This window comes from Sceloporus occidentalis, unplaced genomic scaffold, assembly GCF_023333645.1.
Source record: "Sceloporus occidentalis isolate IW3139 unplaced genomic scaffold, rSceOcc1.0.p SCAF_5, whole genome shotgun sequence".
In the NCBI taxonomy this organism is placed as follows: Eukaryota; Metazoa; Chordata; class Lepidosauria; order Squamata; family Phrynosomatidae; genus Sceloporus; species Sceloporus occidentalis.
Window position 1 is genome coordinate 82,531,220 of NW_028316985.1, and position 20,711 is coordinate 82,551,930.

Consider the following 20,711-nt stretch of genomic DNA (forward strand, 5'->3'; position numbering starts at 1 on the left):
AGAGATAGTTGTAGTCTAGAAATCTCCCCAAGTTACAAACTGTAACAAGATATTTTATTTGCCTTTATAGGACAGATTCTTATAACTGGATCCTTAGTCTGGGGTGAGAAACAGTAATACCCTTTGAATCTGATCTGATATAAGACTTCCAGTTTAACCATAAGGTCAAATGATATTATAATTGAGTGTATAAAAGTTGTTTTCTTTTTTGCAGAATGTTTTTTAAAACCCCAGGTCTCCGTCAATAGTGTCAATAACTTCTCTCAGTTTTGCTGTTTATGAAGCTGTTCATGAAGTTTACCATAGCTGATAAACACTGTATAGCTAAAAAGGGAGGCTAAAGCTTTTGATCATCTTGTGATGACACTGGAGGAAGGGAAAGGGACACATACATCCCAGGCTTCCATACTATAATGGCAGACTGTGACTTTACATCAGAAGACACCTTTTAAGTTGCCCTGAATTACAAACAGCTTTTAACATTTTCTACTTTCATTTAAAATGTCCGCTTATGTTATAACATGGTTTTTTTTGGAATTTTTAAATTGAATTTGTATAGTTCTTTGCTTTGTTTCCCCCTACTTATTGATTTTAATGTAATATTCTTCCCTCAAGCTTTGTTAACAAAATTCAAACACATTCTTACTATTCAAACTATTATAATGGTTTTGAAATAATTCAGATGCCGCATGCCCCGATGCCGCCCAGACGGTGGACAGTGTTGCGGCGTTCCAGCAGTGCAGTGCTTATGTGCTGTAGCCGTAGGAGCGCCCGAAAGCTATGGTGGTGGTGGTAGAAAGGGTGCCCTTTTGCGGGTTCAAAAAGGAGTAGCATTTTGCTGCCTCTTTTTGAGCTGGATTGGGGCCGCAGCATGCAGTTACTATGGCCCTAATCTGGCTCTCAAAGGAGCAGTGTTACACCGCCCCTTTAGGGCTGTCTGTGTTGGCCCTCATTTACAGAAGGACAATTGTATTAAATTTTCTTCTCATTTCTAACATTTCAATTGTGTTTTTTATACTTTCCCCTTCTAGCAAGATTCCTAAGACTTATTTGCATGTTTTTGAGAAAATAAAAGTTCTTTGTAGGCTTGACATTTTCTTTCTCTGGATTGTAGTTCTGTGTCTAAACTAAAATTTATACTCTATGCCTATGTTTAGATAACTGCTAATTAAAAAGACTAATTATAAAATATGATTTTGTTGTGTACTGACTTTGCTAACTTATTTCAAAACATAGAATCTTCCTCATGTTGTGCTTAAAACAGGCTTTGTCTTAAAAGGTTTTGTTTTGCAACTGGTACTTGTCTCTTGGTATTCTATTTATTTTGTGAGTCACACACACTTGAATTTCAGTGTGAACCTTCTGTTTTCTGCTGTTCAAGAAAGATTAACATTCCTATTAAATGGTTTGGTCAGCAGTTGTTACATATTTTAGTTACATAGGTGAAAGAAAGATAGATTGGATGCTTACCATGTTGGCTTGAGTTCAGTAGACCTGTTTAAGGTGACAAATTGCTCTCCACTTACATCTGATTTTAAAATATTTGATTAAAAGTATAATTGCTAAAAGGGACACAGTGGGATGCTGATTCTGAAATTCGCACGGTCGGCAGATCGAGACCCAAGTGCTGCACAATGGAGCGAGCTCCCATAACTAGTCCCAGCTTCTGCCAACCTACAAGTTCAAAAGCATGTAAAAATGCAAGCAGATAATAAATAGGTACCACTTTGGTGGGAAGGTAACAGCATTCTGTGCTCCTTAGTATTGACCACGGAGTTGGCTTTGACAATGCTGGCTCCCTCGGCTTAGTAGCAGGGATGAACACCACCCCTATAGTCAGGGTGAGTAGACAATCTTGTCAAGGGAAAGCCTTTACCTTTTATAATTGTTAAAATCTAACTTCTGTAAAAAATCAGCCTAATATGAGTCAGCCCTGTATATGAATAAATACTTGAACAAAAGTTTTGTGCTCTCTGCACTGTTTGCTTTCCTTTACACATTACTACTGTAAATTTAGCTTACTTTACTCTCTGCTTACCAATTTTCAAAGTCATTTGGAGAGTTGGGATAGACAGCCATGGTATTACTTTTCTATAGAATATATAGTCTGCCTTCTAGCTATAAAGTACTAGAATAATAGAACTGTATATATTGCTTCTGTAAAACAGACTTAAGTTAAACAAAGTAGTGTTGTGGAGGATGTTCATCCAACAGTTTTCATGCAGTATGGCTACTTACCTTGTTTGGGGGCAATTGTTACTTCATTGCAAGGGTATGGGCAGGAATTTCTGCACAGGGCAAACCGGTATAGGGTGTGGAAACATAATCTGTATGCATAGTATTCAACATGATAAAGCGCCTATGCATTCTCTTTTTGTATGCATGCACACATGTGCTGATCCTTTGTGTCACAGTGAATGACATTTAGAAGCTTACAGTGGGAGGAAAATCCTTAGAACATGGAATTTGATACTAGTAATGTAGAACACAAGAGGCTTCAACAGCTCCACTTAAAGTTTCTGCAGTGGGAGGACGGACAAACACAAGTAGATCAGAAGGAGAGAGATGTGATTTTCTTAATCCTAGAAACTTTGATGGAAGTTCAGGGTTCTAGAAGAGCCTGGACTATATATTTTCTATATTATTAACAGCCATTTAAAATTGGATATCAGTAAGTAGCTTAGTATTTTAATTTTCAACTGTACAAATATTCTTTTAGAATTGCACATTTTGTGTATTAAAAAGTCCTAATAATTTCAGTTTCAAAGAAGAGACCTACTGTTTCTGGTAGATCTGGTAGTTTGGTAATCAGTTCTATCAAGAGATTTAGAACTGGTTTCAGATCTGTACTAGTGTTACTTCTCTTTTGTTTCTAAGTGATTAGACTTGTGTCCAAAATATTTCTTTCCACCTGCGGTGATACTCTTAGGCCTGTTACAGACTGCCAAAATAAAGCTGCTTGGGGTCTCTTTGGAGGTATGCTGTTTAAATGATGCATGGGTCCTAAGAGTCCGGAAGCTGCACCAAAGCTGCACTCCAGTGCTTAGGAATGGAGTGTGGCTTTGGCGTGACTTACGGACTCTTAGGACTCATGCATCATTTAAATAGCATACCTCCAAAGAGACCCAAAGCAGCTTTATTTTGGCAGTCTGTAACAGGCCATAGTTTCCCCTCCTTCTTTGTCTTTGCTGTCTCATTGCTCTGAATTTATAGTCAGCTTCACAACCCTACCTGTGCATTTCCCTACAAAAAAGTCAGCATACTTTGAAACTAAAAATGCTGGACTATATTATGACTTTGTGACAGAGCTCTCTTAATACAACAAATTGGGGACAACAGCACTGGGCAACTTTCTAAGGCTAACATTTCTTCAGCCACAACCCTACCTCTAGAATACTAGATGCTAGAATAATGAATTTTCTACCCAAACTAAAAATTTTAATATAAAATTATATCTTCCCTAGGTTTGTATTACTGTGGTATTTTTAAGGTGTCCTAATCTTGCAAGAACATTTTAGCATTCATCAGAGCTGTCTTCTGGCCCCAGAATAATATTTTGATCTCCAAAATGATAGAGAATCTAAGTCTGGCAGCCACTTGGGCAAGTCACATGCTCTCAGCCTTAGGGAAAGGCAGTGGCAAATCTCCTCTGAACAAATATTGCCAAGAAAAACCCACAATAGGGTCACCTTAGGTTTTAAATTATTTAAAGGCACACAGTAACAACTAGGAACCAGACCTCAACAGCACTGGTTGCTCAGTTCAAGTTCTGATATACCAGACATCTCATATGATCCGTATGATGGTTTCTAATGAGGAACAGGTACAGTTGTCATTTACCGTATTTGCCAGGTTTAATAGTTTTATCACCAGTAATTCTGAATAACCAAATTTTTGGAACACTTGTATTCAAAGGTCCTTGTTGGGCTGTTACATGGATTTTAAAAAATATATTTTTTGTGCCTTTTATGCCAAGTAACTTCCCTAATGTAGAAATCACTATCTGATTTTGAGGTTGACACCTTTTCATTTCTTAACTGTGGGGCACAGCCACCCAAGTTTATCATGATAGCAAATGAGTAAAATGGTGTTCTAACTAGAGTATTAAATAAGCAGAGTGAGAAGTATGTTGTAATTGCAGTTGTTATCTTCTTCCCCTTGTAATGATGTCAGTAGTAACTGGAGTGGGGGTGGCACACGCTATGAATCTTTAGAACTGTGGTTTTTGCTTTTCAGTGTGGTTGAATTTTCATGGAGTATCTCATTATATACAGCTTTTTTATCTGCCTCATCTTGTTTTTATTCCTACTGTTGTGATGAGCACATTGAACCACTGTAGCTGCTTTTAACATTTTAAGAAAATGCCTCAAAGAGGCCTGGAACGTATTGTATGTCCAGTGCAATATTAAGCGTATGGTTCACTCAGTCAGCAGCAAGATCTCTGTTTTGGTTCTGTAAACTGCCTTTGATACCCGGAGTTGGAAAAGTGGTATTTTGGGATGGATGCAGGTTAGCTATGTGCACTCGTTCCTCCACTTTTGCTAGGGTTAGGGCCACAGGACCTCCGTGAATGTGGAAAAACTGCAAATAACAAAAAAATCTAGTTTTTTACCTGAGAGAACACCTCTCTAGGAATCTCTAGGTCCCTCCAGTGCAACTCCGTGGTCAACATCTGCCAGACAGTGACCACAGAATTGCACTAGAGGACCTAGAGATTCCTAAAGAGGTGTTCTCTCTAGGTCCTTTAGTATGACTTTCAGTTAAAGTTGACCATAGAGTTGTGCTGGAGGACCTAGATATTCCTAGAGAGAACATATTAATAAAATCTATGAATAATTAAATCTGCAAAAGTCAAAGCCGCAGATGTGGAGAGACAAGTCTGCAATCTAATCTACTGCCTGCTCTTTGTCTTTTCAAGTTAAGCTAATAGCAAACCATCTCCTTACTCAAAGAGAAAAGGGACGGTATGGTAACAATTCCATTGAGATGATTAACTGTTGTCATAACTGCACAGCGCATGGATTCCATTGGGATTCTAATGTTGCACTCGTCAAGTAAATGTACTTATATAGAAACAATGTATCGTTTTGAAAAATGAAGTGGGACACTTTCCTAAGTTCACAATGTGGGATACATTTTTACAGGCATGTGTATGCGTTGTGAGAATAGGAACTGTTTGTAAACTACAGGAGCTTACATGCTTGTTTTGGTAGCAAATGTCAAAACAAGCCACTAGGTGGCAATATATTAACTTAAAGCCACTGAAAAGGAGGTTGAAAAATGAAGACCAGTTCGCTAAACTGGAATGGTAAAAATGGTCTAAGATGAACAGTAAAGAATAATTTTGAGATAATTTTTAATCCATGTAAATGCCATGTTAGTTATGTAAACAATTTATTCAGATATGAAATCACAGCAGCTAAGGTGGTACAGGAATCTGCTCTTTTTAATATAACATAAAGAAGTACATCTAAACCAGAATTGGGCAAGGCTTGCCCTAAAGATTTTAGTTTACAGCTCCCAGCAGCCAGCATAAATTTGGGAGGAACATGGGAAAGGGCCTTCTTGGTGACTGCTCACAGACTTTGGAACCCTGTCTCTCAGGCGATCAGGATGGCTCCCTGTTTATTTTTGCTCTATGAACAAATGAAAACATTTCTGTTCCAGCAGTCTTTTAGGAATTGACTGCAAGGGTTTTTAAAAGCATGCTGTTTTGCTGAGTCACCATTTGTCTTTTACTGGATTTGTTTTCTGGTTAGTTAAGTTGCTTTCCAACAATAATAATTTATATCAATAGATACAGGGTTTGAATCCCCACATGGCAATGGAAACCTCCTTGGTGACCTTGGGCAAGTCACTCTCAGCCTCAGAGGAAGGCAAAGACATGCCTCATCTGAGCAAATCTTGACAAGAAAACCCTATAGTAGGTTTGGCTTAGGGTAACCATAGATCAGAAATGATGTGTAGGCACACACAAACACATACAGTCCTCCGTCCGTATTTGCGGGGGTTAGGGGAATGAGACCCCTGCAAATATGGAAAAATTGTGAATAACTCCACCCTCCACTCAGAAACCAGTTAAAGGGGAGGGTGAGTGAGGGAAGAGGAGCAGGGCTGCATGCCACCTTCCTATCCCTTTAATTGGCTCTCTGCCCCCTTTCCACCCCGGCCCTCTCCTTGGGCATCCCAGGGAGAGGCTGGGAAAGAGGAGGCAAGAGATACCTTGGCTTGACTGAAACCCTCCCCACCATCCTTTCCCTGGGCAACCCAAGGAGAGGATCAGGGAGGAGAAGGCAAGATGTGCCTTTGCCCCTCTGAGACCCTTCTCCTCCACATTTTTTCCCTGGGCATCCCAAGGAGAGGATCAAGGAGGAGAAGGGTCTTGGGGGGGCAAGGCGCCTCCTGACTTCATCTCCCCATCTCATCCTGGGCTGCCCAAAGAGAGATCGGGCAGAGAGGAGGAGGAGGATTGCTCACATTAGTGGCTTTGACCTCGCAAATAATTGAAACCGTGAGTCTCAAGACTGTGAATATGGAGAGCCGACTGTATATGGTCTTGGGGGAAAGTGGTTTTAACTATATTTGTTTTCATTTTGTAAGCTCTCTTGAGTCTCGGTATTCAGAGAAGGCAAGATGTAAATGAATAAAATATCAATAATAGTGAAGTAAGCTTGGAGCTTCTCTAAGAGTGGCTGGAGGGCCACAGTTTGCACATCTGATGAGACTGAGAATGTCATCAAACTGAAATAGAAAAGTAGAGTTTGGTTAGTATAGTATGCAGTATTAACATCAACATGCCTTTCTGTATTAAAATGTTTTTAATTAGTTAATAATTATAGCAAAATATTTTAAAATTACAGAATTACACTTGGTGTTTACAATATGGTTTAGGTTAAAAAACAACCTTTTAAAAATACTCAGTGGAAAAGTGTGGCTGCATGGTTGGCATATGGAATCATCTAAAACAAGCTTGTCTTAAACAAGCATAGGGACTTTCTGGCCTTTGAAATTTTGTTGAACTGCAGCTCCCATAAGCACTAGCCCACATAGCCAATGGTGAGAGATGATGCAAGTTTAAGACTAACAGCTTCTGGCAGGCCACATGTTCTCCGTCACTCACCTGGACATAGACAAGCTCCTTTTCCTGCCAGTGCTGAATCATTTGTGGAATTTAAACTGTGACACAGAGTCCTGCTTCTACAAAGCTGCTTTGTCTGGTTGTCTGGAAATAAATGCTTTTTACTATAGGTGAGTGATAGAATCATTTTTCATTAACCAGTCTCTTGAAAATGATGTTCTGCCCTCCCCACTGCATTACTGTAACTCAGGGATGAACAGGTTTTGTGGGGCGGTGTCAATTTTTTTGATTAGTTGACTGCTAAAGTGCTGCATGTCTGAAAGGAATGTGGCCTATGGGGAAATGGGTGAAGCTTACTAGAAGATAGAATGGATACTCTGGGGAAAAAATAGATACAAATCAAGTAAAAATGTAAATGTGTTTTTTTAGTGTAAGCCTATAAATATATTGATGATTTTGTAATAAAAATAGTATTAAGAAATAATATGGTCCCAAAGCTGCTAAAATGAATTCTTATTTGAAAAGATTAATCATTTTAATGCATTAAATATTACTGTATTCATTACAGTTGATTTAGTATTTAAATTAATTCATTATGAAATACATTAAATTCGTTATAGAGTGTTTTTAATTCATTATGGAGTAATCTTAATTTTAATTTTAAATCAATGTGGGAAACCATGAACTTTAGATTAACTTAACTATTGTAGAGTAGCAGTGATAGTAGATCTTGCAAGTACCAGTAGACTGAGGACAGTCTTTGAAAAGGTTTCTGCTTGATAGGTAATTTAAAAGGTATTGACTCAGCTAGTCAACTGCATCATATTAATTCAGTGGTCCCCAAATATTTTTGGGCTACCACCCCATTTCCTCTTGGGCAACAATCCTAGTGCCTCCCCAAGCATGTTTCTTGATATTGGCTCTACTGTTACTGCAAATTCAAAACAACCAATCTCATTTGCTGCTCCCTTTGCACCCAGTCATCTTGGAAGCAGCAACAGAGCAGCTGTCTGAACAGTGACCAAGAATTCTCTCACCTATTCCAGGCTTGTGGCAACAATAGACACAAGCGAAAGGCTTCTTGGTCACTGCTCCCTTTGTACCCAGTCATTCTGGGAGCAGCAACCAAACAGCTGGTTAAGCAATAGCAATAGTAAGTACATTTCTATACCGCTTATCAGTATAGAAACGTAAGCATTCCCTAAGCGATTTGCAATGTGTAAGCTAATTGCCCCCAACAAGCTGGGTACTCATTTTAGCAACCTACGGAAGGATGCAATGCTGAGTGGACCTTGGAGTCCCTGGCTGGGATCGAACTCACAACCTTATGGCTGTGACTGCCTGCAGTACAAACATTTAACTACTGCACCATCAGGGCTCCCTAGTGGCTAAGCAGCAACTGAGAAGTCTCTTACTTGTGCCAGTCTTGCAGCAAAGACTAGCCCGGACAAGAGGCTTCTTGCTGGCTGCCCAAGTGGCTACTCAGTTGCTGCTCCCAAAGTGACCAGGTGCAAAGGAAGAAACTCCCCAGTGAGGAAGGACTCTCAATCCTTTTTTGTCAGGGCAGAGAGGGGTCCAGCCAGTGTGTGTGTATTGGGTTTATAGAGGCTACTGTTCTGGATTGAAGACTAGTGTGGATGGGGAAAGGGAGATATTTTAACTACAGGAGCTGCTCCAAGGTGAAGGACTTTTTCCAATAATCTTTCTCATATACAGTGGTCCCTCGGGTTACGAATTTAATTCGTTCCGCGGCGCCGTTCGTAACCCGATACATTTCGCAACCCGAAAAGCCGCTGGAAAGCCGCTAGCGGCGGCTTTTGAATTTCGCGCCGAAACGCGCCGAAAAAATCTTCGTAAGCCGAAAAATCCTTCGGAACCCGGAACAGTTTTTTTAAATCTAGGTTTTTCGTACCCCGGAAATTTCGTAACGCGGTGCATTCGTATCCCGGGGTACCACTGTACTCCTCCCCACACAGCTTCAAGTGTCCCACAAACATTGTTTCTTCTGCTACCTCTTTTCTCATCCTGTCCAACAAAAGGAAGCAGTAGCGGCAGTGCAACTTGAATTTGCCAGCCAAGTCTCAGCAAAGCTTTAGCAGGATCCCAAATTTGAAAGCTCCTTTTTGCCACCACTTCTCTCTCACTGCAACATACTCTTAATGCCTCACTCCAGTCTACCCCGAATGGTGCTGCTCCAAGCCACAGAAGCAATGCCCTGTGCCCAAGCCTAATGAGAATTTTCCAACTACTAGTGACAGATGCGACTAAGGGAGTGAGCTAGTGCAGGCAAGTGAAGAGCGGGAGACACCACCACATGAAGTGATCAGGTGGGGTATACTGCCCATTTTGGGAATCACTGTGTTAGTTGTTACTATCACAAAACTGCACCACTGATTTTTGGTGGTTGGGTTTTAAGTTTATTTTTTCCTGGCCAGCTTATTGGGCAATGAAAAAGCAGTTTTGGGGTACTGTGGCCCATAGCCAGAAGTTTGCTCACCTGTTTTATACTGCAATATATTTGTTGCTTCCTGTTTGCTTTCAGCCCAATTCAAGCTGCTGGTGGTTTCATTTAATGTCCTAACAGCTAGGGATCCAAATATTAGTGGGACTATCTCCCTCCTCATCCTGCCTGTGATGTAAGTATGCGTGTGAGTGTATGTGCACATGCGCCTTCAAATCACCTGTTGACATTTGGCAACCCCATGAATTTCATAGGGTTTTCTTAGGCAAGGAATACTCAGAGGTGGTATGACTGAATAGAGTCCTTCTAGTATATCACTAGAGACAGGCTGGTATACTCAGCCAGTAAAGGAGGATAGACATCAATAGCAGAGAGGATTTAGCTGGCCTTAAGATGAAACTATGGCCCTGTTCAGACCGGCCATTAAGGGCAGCCTGGGGGCGGAATTGGGGTGTCTTGTCCACATGATGCATGCCCCAACTCCACCCCCAGGGTGCCATGACACCACACACCGCTCCACATGGTGTGTGGCATCATGGTGATCCATAACACAGTGCCAAAGGAGCACCTTCAATCCTTTCCAGGGTGCAAAAGGGAGCGGCTTTTTGCAGCTTTGTTTTGTGCCCTGGAAAGGCTGGATTGGGGCCGCGGCGTGTGGTTGCTGCAACCCCAATCCGACTAGAAAAGGGGTGGCATCGTGCCGCCCCTTAGGGGCTGTGTGTACAGCCCCTAGGTCTTGCTCCTTGGAATAGTATGATGTTACACCACTTTTTGCTGGTACAACTGGCCCTCTGTATCCATGGACTCTTCATCCACATATTCAACCATCCATGGATTGAAAATGTTCAAAAAAATAAAAAAGTGAAAAAACAAATGCTGATTTTGCCGTTTCTTAAACGACACCATTTTACTATGCTATGGTATTTAATGGAACTTGAGCATCACCAGATTTTGGTATTCACAGGAGATCTTAAAACCAAACCCCAGCAGATACCAAGGGCCCATTGTACGAGTCAAAACACTCCCAAAAATTTAGCTGGGAGCCAAAATACATGGCCCGTTCTTGCCCTGTTCACAGGAACAGGAGGATGCATTACATTCCAACTTCAAAGTAGCCAATCATGGTTCACCTATGATACAGTATAAACCTGGGCTAGCATGTCTAATTCAGATCATAAACTGCATAGGATATAGAGACTTCCTCCATATCTAGTTTTACTCAGCAAAATCTAAAACCTCTCTACTTTTTGAGTTCACTGGAGCTCCTCTAAAGTAATCTATATAAGATTACAGTCCTAGGTGCTGAGCAGATGGAGAGGGAAAGACCTGGATTTACCCCTGGGGTTTCCTGATTGGTGGGGAGAACTTGCTGACCACACTGCTGGCTCCCACAATGGGCTGGACACCCGTCGGCAGTCCACACACCCCATTTTCTACAAGCATGGACTGGCGAAAAGGGGCCATTTGCAGGTACAAGCTGAACTGCACCATTATTTTTTCTCTTCTGCCCCAGACACATGGGTACGGATGCATGGATGTGCCACCAGAAGCAAACAGTTGCCTTCCTTGCCCTGCCTAGCTATCAGTCCCATCACTGTCCTGTGGAACTATCCTTGTGACCAGCCACTCAATTGCATAAGCACTCTACCACCCATGCGGTGCATTGGTGTGCCCAGTGACACATTGGTACACCACAATAATGGAGGCCCCCTGTATATTCCCTCTTTCCTCCCTTCCCCCATTGCCCCCTGTTGGACCAGTTCATTAATGTTCGCATGAAATCCGTTGTTTTGTTGATGACCTGCCATGTTTGTTGCCATTTTACATCATGAGGTGTGTGATGGGTTGATGGTACAACTGACTAAGCATGCATACTTGATCAGTTTGTGGGTGGGCAACAAAAAGAACTATGGGCATCAATGATGCCAGCGGCTTACTGGTCACTTCCCCTGTCTTTGTACCAGCACATAATCCACATACTGGTGTGATAGTTTGCACTGTCCAGCTTGATCTGGAGTAAACGTGGGGGGTTATTGTGCTTTGGCTTTTAGTCCCGGAGTACAGCTTTGTTCCCGTTTGTCCCCGTTTTGGCCATGTCCATCATTTAAACAGGTAGGTTTCCTGCTTGTTCTGCCTTTTTCCAATCATGTGGATAGCCCTTTAATTAGGATTCCAGTGCTTTGTAAATGGTGTTATAAACTATGGAAATCTGCTCCATGTGTTCACAATTTTTGTTTGGATGAATAATGAAGCAGAGCTTCTCTTGGAGAATGGGGAACAGAGACAGATATTTTTCTACCATGTGTGTCAGATGTGGGCTCTTTGGGACTCAAGGGCGGGTTATAGACCGCCCATTTGGGGTGGGCTGCACCCACCCCTTTCCCCGGTGTATCGGGGCCTCAGCTGCCAGAACGGCAGCCGCTGAGGCCCCGATCCGCCGCTTTTCAGGCTGCGGGGAAGCGGCAAAACGCCGCTTCCCCGCAGCCTGAAAAGGGGTGTCCTTGGGGTTTCAAGCCCCAAGGACACCCCGCTGTGGCGGGGAGAAGGAGAAAGGGGCCACTTGGCCCCTTTCTCCCTTGCTTCGCTGGGCGCAGCCGTCTGAAGGCTGCACCCAGCGAGGCAAAGCAGCGCCGCAAACCAGGAAGGAGCTCTACCACCTGCGCAAACCTGGCGTGGACCGACGACGTCACGTCCACGCCGCCCCATATAGAGGCGGCGCGGTTGTGACATCGTCATGGCGGCCCCCATGTGGAAGGGGGGCCGCCATTTTGTACGGACTCAGTCCGTACTAGGGTTAGGGGGTGCGGAAGCACCGCACCTTCCTAACCCTAGTACGGACTGACTCCGTACTTTAATGGCGGTGTGTAACCCGCCTAAAAGTCTTATTTGTAAGGAACAGCTGGCTGGAGTCCTGAACAGAAGAGCTCCTTTTAGAAGGAGGATTTTCTACAGGGCTTTGTTGCTGGTCATTTTTGTTCCTGCTCTTACAAGCTGGGAGAAAACACCACACCTTTTTCTTATTTGTGAGTTTTTATTACCAATGTACCTAAAACAAACACAGCAATAAAACATGTGACCTCAAGCCAGTACACCCTTTCTTCAAAAGCTAATAAGAAGTGGATGGTGAAGGAAGCGTAAGTTAATAACAAGAGAAACTTTCCACTGTTAAAAATATGAGACACTTTTCACACTGATGAAGCCTTTGGAGCTTAATAGCCTTTTAAGAGAGCTTCTTTCTGCAAGGAAAGATTATAAGAACATGATTTAAGAAAGATTTAGAGCTAGATAAAGTAACATTAATATGATTCTGCATTTCATGCAAAGGGTTAAGAATTATAGGGCACTCTAGTGCATAGGCAAAAAAATCCACTTGTGGGGGCCCTACATCTTTAACACTTTGACACTTTCTGATGTCACAATACCTTCAGTGAACAAAGAAGTGATTTAAACTGCCAGACAAGATGTGCAAGATTCATATAGAAGAATTCACATGGTTTCAGAGAAGTAAGAAGGAAGAAACATGGAAAGGGGGAGGAAGACAGAAGGAAGAAATGGATGGGGAGAATATGGACGTGCACTTACTTCTCAGAGTCCAGGCATCATGGGAAATCCGCCAAGTAGCTCTGTATTCCTCGATATGGTCTTAGGTAAACAAAATCCCATTTATTTATGTTTTACTTGATTCATAGAAGTACCTTATCTCAGAAAATAAGAATTAAACAGTTCCAACTTCTTTTGAAGCCTTATTATGCTTTTGTATATATCTTACATGTTATGTATTTGGAAAAAAATATCTCAAATAAATTCTTTTTCAGTTAAATGCATACTAGTTCTTCAAAAGGAGAGAAAGAACAATGTTAACAGATATTTGAATGCTTGACTGTGTATGTGTATTGCTGTTTACAGAGTAGCTTATGCATGCATACATCTTTATTCCCTCAGTCACATTGTTTGTAAAAAAAACCCCATATAATGACTGGCTAGGTCAGGGCTTCATTTAATTGGTTAGACAACTAGATGAACACAAAGAGATCATATTATTATATGTTCTGCTATAAGAACAGAAGTGATGTACAGCCACTTGTGAGCCAGCCTTTAATCTTTGTGGCTCATAAAACAATTTTCCATGCTAATCACTATGGTTTGATGGTTATGATGAGACTGTTGTAAAGCTGACAGTTGCTTTACCTTTGGTCCCTTCCAATTATGAAATAGGATAGTACCATTCAGACAGTTTGAAGAAGCTGATAACTATTGTTAGTTCTTGGATTTGCTGCTGGCTCTTTGCATTTTGCATTGTCTTTGAGATCATTGCTTTGTCTTTTCTTTGGTCCTCTATATTTTACTGTATTTCTTTTGTCAGATGAATATGAATGTATGTCACTTGTTACAAAGAGGCATTAATTTTGGTCATATCCGTTAGGTACTCCTGCAATAAAAATAAAGGTAAAGGGCTCATCTGCCAAGATGGTGTCTGTTTCCAAAAAAAATCAGTACCTCCTTTAAGACTTAGGTTGATTCCACCTCCCAACTTCAGAAAGTACCCTGTCACTAACACTTGCCCTCCTGTCACCCTTTTAACACTACGCTTAAGTGTCTAAGGGCTAGGGTCCCAAGTGTCCCCATAAAACAGCTTCAGTATTTTAGGGAATGTGTTCTTCCTTCTTTCCAATTGATAACATTTCTCTACAGTTGATAACAATGAATTCAGTCGAGTCATCCACTATAAAATCAATAAGTAACTTTTACTGAGAAACATATACAAATAAAAATATCATATATGAGTTAACTTCAAGCGCAGTGTGGTTACTTGAAAATCAAATGTTTGGCAGGCTTTAACCACTCTCTTTTCCTCTAGACACACATCCCTGTGTCAGCTCCTCAGATATCCCACCAACCAGACCTGACTAACTATCAAAACTGACCTCTGACCAGGGCTAGCTGAGTTTCACTCCCCTTGTGCTGTCCATTGCCTGCCGACCACCCATCAAACTGTACTTCACCCCAAACCAGCTTCTTAAGCCACTTTGTCATACTCATTTCATTCCATTTTGTGTGTTTGTAATAGTAACATGTGCGGAAGAAACAAGGGAACCAAAAATCTCTTTAGTATCATTGCTCTCTTTGAAAAACAAAGCAGGAGACATGCTTGCAGTTGCAAAAATAGGCTAATAGTCTGCAGTAATTTGGCTTTGAATCACTTTCCCTAAGGTCGTCAGTATTGCTACCTGCAGTAATGATACTTGATTTAAAAATATTTAATTTAAAGTGTAGTGAGCATGTGAAAGAATTTTTAAAAGCCTAAATAATTAGGGATTTTGTGTTGCAAGTTGCTTGTCTTCTTGCTTTTTTCTGATATGTGGCTTTGTTTCTCTTTATTTACTGCAGATTGGCATCAGGTTATCAGTTGTTTGTAGAATTTCTGAATTGCATTACTATCTGTATGTTCGGTTAACATGAGCATACATTACAACTGTTTGGCTTCACTGTTTTTCTAGGTCTTCCTCTTGTTATCCTTCCTTTCCACCTCTGAGAATGTACTTATGGACATGGACATTGCAATTATAATACTTTTAATTATTTCCCTTTGGATTTTCTTTGTTGTTTCATGGCCCTCAAAATGTCTCATTATGCTAAGTCCTTCTGTCTGCATAGAAATGTGTTCTTCTGGAAATACAGAAGAAGTTGTTCACCTTGATCTGGTCTGAGATTAGTTTATATATCAGTTAGTATAGAGCACTGTAGACTAATTGGAATGGCAGATCCCTGTCACTGGACATCCTCTCACACTTCCCAAAACTGGCTCTGGAAGGCTGTGAGTCCTCCCAGAACCAAGTCTCAGGGATTGTGCAGGGCTACAAAATCATCTCCCTTCTCCACTTGTGGAAGGCACATGCTATGTATTGCTTTACTGGCTTTTGGTTATAAACTCAAAAAGAGGTAGTCATTTCAGTATTGTTGGCTACATGTTGTCCGCAAACATCCAAAGTTTTTGAGTGAATGATGATATAAAGACCGAAAAGATGTTTAGTAACCACAGAGCTAAATAGCTGGGTTGCAAAAATAGAATTTGTCATGGATAGCCTAAAAATGGGCGTCTTTCTTAGATCCTGAGTATTTTGAAGAAAATAACAAATGCATAGAGAGGTAAGGGAAGTATGGGTACCACTGGGTAGGGAAAGGAAGAGAGGCTATCTAAGAGTGTGCATTATGTATCTGCAGTTGACTTGGGCCCTAAGTTGCAAGTTTGTCCACTGAATTAGTCTGCATAATGCTGCATGGCAACTCCTTTGATTCAAGTGGTGGAAGACACTATAGAACACTAGTATCATCTTTTTCTTGTGTTTCCAGCCCATGCAGTGTTTATCAGATCAGACAAGGTGGTATGGTCTACAAGATACATATGCAAGAATTATCATGGACGTGGGTCTTAGTAACTGTGGGCAGCACCCACAGGGGTGGGGTCCCAACCTCGTGTCACCCTCCCTTCTAGTGTTTCACCCGGTTTGCCCCCCACACACACACACCCGCACCCTCCCAGTGACACTACTGCTTGAATGTAGTTCATCTGGTCCCGGAGACTTAAATTCATTTAGATTAACCAGGTATTCCTGTACTACCTCTTTACTTACTCTGTGCTGCATTTCACTGTTGTGTCCTCTGCTCCATATTCCTCAGGTTGAGCACCATTTTCCTTTTGTGAGAAGACTGAGGCAAAGAAGGTGTTGAGTAATTCTGTCTTTTCTCTATCTACTGTTAGTATTTTGCCATCTTCTCATGCAGCAGCCCTACCATTTCCTGCTTTTTCCTTTTGCTACAGACACCCCTCCCAAAGCCCTTTTTATTGTTCCTAATCTCTCTAGCAAGCCTGAGCTCATTCTGTGCTTTACCTTTTCTGACTTTACCCCTACACGTGCTAGCTATTTGTCTGAATTCCTCTTTGGTGATTTCCCCCCTTTTCCAGTTCTTATACATGTTCTGTTTAAAACTCAGCTCAGTTGAAAATTCTTTAGTCATCCATACTGGTTTCTTGAGACACCTTCCATTTTTCCTCCTCACTGGAACAGTTTGAAATTGTGCCTTCAATATCTCCCTTTTGAGAAACTCTCATCCGTCCTGAACTCCCTTCTCTTTTAGTATTCATGGGATATGTCAGCTCTCCTAAAGTCTACAATGTGCGTCTGACTATGCCTAGCTTCTCCTTTCCACTGTATAACAAACTCCGGGAGAACATGATCGTTCCCACCTAAGGATCCTACCACTTGCACCCCATTAACCAGATCATCCCTGTTAGTTAGGATCAGATCTAAAAAGGCTGATCCCCTTGTTACCTCTTCCAACTTTTGGTCAATGAAATTGCCTTCCAGGCAAGTGAGGAATTTGCTAGACCAGTCGTTCCCAACCTTTGTTGGGCCACGACCCCCTTGCAGCTGGAAGTCCCACTCCCCTTATCAGCTGGCGGCCTCCCTGATTGGTTAGGAGGCCAGGAAGGGATGGGACTTCTGGCCATTTACAAGCCCCAGTGGCCTTTTCGACTGGAAGTCCCACCCCTTCTTCTGGCCGGTGGTCTCCCTATTTGGTTGGGAGGCCAGGAAGGGGCAGGACTTCTGGCCACTTACAAGCCCCACCAGCCTTTGAAGCCAAAAGTCTTGCCCTTTTCTGGCCTCCCAACCAATCCGGGAGGCCGCTGGTCGGAAGAAGGGACGGGGCTTCTAGCCGCAAAGGCCACTGGAAGCCCCACATGATTGCAGCAGCAGTGGCGGCGGAAGCCCTGTGCAACTGCGGCGGCAGGCCAGAGGAAGCCTGGCCACCCTGGAGGAGGAGGAGGGGCGAGTCCAAACCTGAGCCTGGCGACCCTCGTGAAAGTGTGGGAACCACTGTGCTAGACCTTATGTTTTGGCTGAGTTTGATTTCCAACAAATATCAGGATAATTGAAATTTCCCATCACTACTACATCTCTCCTATCTGAGAGAGTGGTCATCTGTTCTAGAAAAGCACCATCCAATTCCTCAGTCTGACTTGAGGGTCTGTAGTAGACTCCCACAATAATCTCCCTGTTGTTTTCTCACCTTTAATTGTTATCCAGGTGCTCTCCCCCTAGCTTCCGGGATTTAAGTCCTGGATTTCTTCACAGGTGGAAACATTCCTGACATATAATGCTATTCTTTCTCCTTTCCTGTTTGGCCTATTTCTCTTAAAAAGGCTATACTCCTCTATTACTACATTCTTATATATAAAGTGAGGTCTTGAGTTATAAATATACTGCCAAGTCTGTATTGAATGAGTGGCTCATTAACCATATTTTCCCATTTATATTTTAAAACTGTTGGCCAATAAGTCATTGACAAAATATTACAGATAGTGAATTTAAAAACAATAACATTCCCTAATAGAGATCCATACGACAAGAATTCCAATTTTGACACATTTATGTACATTGCTTGAAGTACAATTCAAGAATTACAGTGGACCCTTGTTATACGCTGGGGTTTGGTTCCAAGATCTGCCGTGTATAACAAAATCTGTGTATGCTCAAGTCCCATTAAATATAATGGCAGAGCAAAATGGTGTCCCTTATAAAAATGGAAAATCAAGGTTTGATATTTGAAATTTATACTTTTTTGGAACATTTTCAAACAGTGGATTCTTGAATCCGTGTATAAAAAAATCCTTGTATAAGAAGGGCTGACTGTAATAGTATTGAAACCACTGTGATAAGTTATTTTTTCCATTTTAAAATGAATGCTTATCTTTCTTAAAATTGATCTCTTCCAATAGAGTATTCTTACCTGAATAACATTATTATTCATGTGTCATTTTCTGTCAAGTGCAGTTTATTTCAGATTTAATAGAGGGTAGAAGCTTATCTATTGACCTTTTTCTTTTCTTGCATAGCACTCTGTCAGTTCCCATTTTTTTGACCTCATTTCAAATACTTTTCACATGAAAATGGGGAAAGAGGTGGGAAGGAGAGATTGGTATGTGTTCACCTCTTTGCCCTATCATCTACTGCCTTCCATGTTGTTCTATCTTAATTAGATAATAATAATTAGAGAATAATCCTAAAAAGCCAGACTCTGCTGGTGCTGTCGTGTTTTTTTCATAATGCAGCAATAACAGCATATATTCCTTTGCCTCTGCCAGATTTAGTTACAGGTCCTTCATTCTGAGTTGAGCATCCATATTGTTGCTGTGGGGACATGAATGCTGCTGTCTCTGTATAACTTCCTCCTGATCTTACCCCAGAGTGTGGAATGTTAAGTTGAAAAATTAATTTGATAGTGTTGAATATTAGAAATTAGGAAATTTATTCATGAGTACAAATGCTTATACAGTGATTCTTCTACATTTCCTGGAGATAGGTTTGAAGAACATCCATGAATGTGGGGAAAAATGCAAATTAAAAAACACTATTCTTTTTACCTCAGAAAACACCTGTCTAGGAATCTTCAGGTCCTCTAGTGCAACTTTGTGGTCAGCATCTGCCAGAAGTTGATCATGGAATCATGCTGGAGGACCTACAAATGCCTAGAGAAGTGCTTTCTCTAAGAATTTCTAGGTTCTCCAACAGAACTGTATGGTCAACTTCTGGCAGAATTGTTCTGGAGGACCTAGAGATTCATAGAGAACATACTAATCCAAACCGCAAATAATCAGATGTGCAGAATTCAAAGCCACAAATGCGGATGGCCAACTGTAATTAAAATTGTTCAGTTGGTTGAGTTATTCTTAATTGAGTCATAATTTAGAATGTTGGTATTGGGCCGGACTGGAAAATGTATAGAGTGGCGGGCAGGTTGTCACTGTTGTCCTTAGATGAGCATATTTTGTTACTGACTCCTTCAAAAGAGCTATTTTTGTCCTCATAAAGTTGCTTTCCTCTGACCTAGAATTTTTGCCCACAGGGACTTCAGAGGTCAGGTGGTATGGTTGTTGCCTGGGAATGTTGGCAGTCTGATATATCTTTAGGTTTGAAAAGACTGTCCCAAAACATGGGACTTCATTTTACAACTTCAGCTGAGTGTGTCACACACCCAAACCTCTCATTTCTTTTCACTCCCACCAACACATTAAATGTCTTTTTCATTGAAGATTAATAAGGAGTGATTTATTTCAGTTAGAGGGCACTGATCCACTGCAACAATAAGTGCATAATGAGGGCTGAATTCTTAATCAGGAGTGTTTTGAGAATTTCTAAGTACATTCAAAACCTTTATTTCTTTCTTTTGCCCAGCTGAATCATTGCATCTTTTCCGCCTCTTCACACCCAAGAAAGAAATGTGTTCTTCAGATATCAGTGGCGGAGGTGCATATTTTGCATGTAGCAGCCAGGGATCCCAAATTTAATGTGTGACATTTGCATTTTTAATGATCAAGTACCTAACAAGTTCATTATTCTCTGCACCTCTCATACTAAATTGTGTAATTGAAGTGGAGGAGGAAGGTGGAGGAGGATGCTAAAAAGTAAAATAGGAAGATGAGGAAAGAGAGTGAGAAGCTAAAACAGAAAAAAATGGGGAATAAGTTTACAGGAAAACTTTTCACTTAATTATCTAACATTTTATCATGGTGTGAATAATACATTACAGAATGGCAGAGGTGTTTATTACAGCTCACTTCATGTAACTCTGTACAGGATTGTGCATTATACCATATTTTGTATCTTTAGTATATTTGATTATCTGTACTTCCTATTTTGTTTTATTTTGCATTATGTCTGCATGTGAGTTTTTCTATTCTATTCTATTTTACTATTTTATATTAAATAATTATATATGTTTTATTCTGTAACTGTTTGTAAACATCATGTACATGGATGGTGCTATATAAGTAAATAATAATAATAATAACCATAATATACAATAGAAATTGGTCCAGAAAATGATCAGTCAAGGAGGAGAAATTACTGAAGAGAGGCCGAGTGCATTCTCACCTGCCAGAAGGATTTCAAGCAGCTTCCTTTCATAAAGATACATGGGAGGATGCACCTGCTTTTAGGCCCAAATGATCTGATGTTCTGAAAGGGGATTGGCTATTTGAGGGTCATGGTCTCCTGCTAAGCAAACAAATAGCTTCCCCGTTCAATTCTAAGATTTGCTTTGTTTCTTTTAATCCCTCTTCTTTTTCCTTCTATCCCAATGTCACTTCTTTTTCTAATCCACAAATACAGT

General features: G+C 41.1%; 1 protein-coding gene across 6 annotated transcripts in view; it reads left to right on the forward strand.

Annotated features, from left to right (window-relative positions):
* SRPK2 (SRSF protein kinase 2) overlaps nt 1-20,711 on the forward strand; it is a 124,256-nt gene that overhangs the window by 8,442 nt on the left and 95,103 nt on the right. Inside the window, exon 1 of one of the 6 annotated variants that reach the window (XM_089524556.1) lies at nt 13,016-13,186. The exons of the other annotated variants lie outside the window; for them this stretch is intronic. Within the exon in view, the coding sequence (XP_089380682.1) occupies nt 13,060-13,186 (127 nt within the window). The 5' untranslated portion in view covers nt 13,016-13,059. Of the gene's footprint in view, nt 1-13,015; nt 13,187-20,711 lie in introns of those variants that run through there. 6 annotated transcript variants of the gene reach the window in all.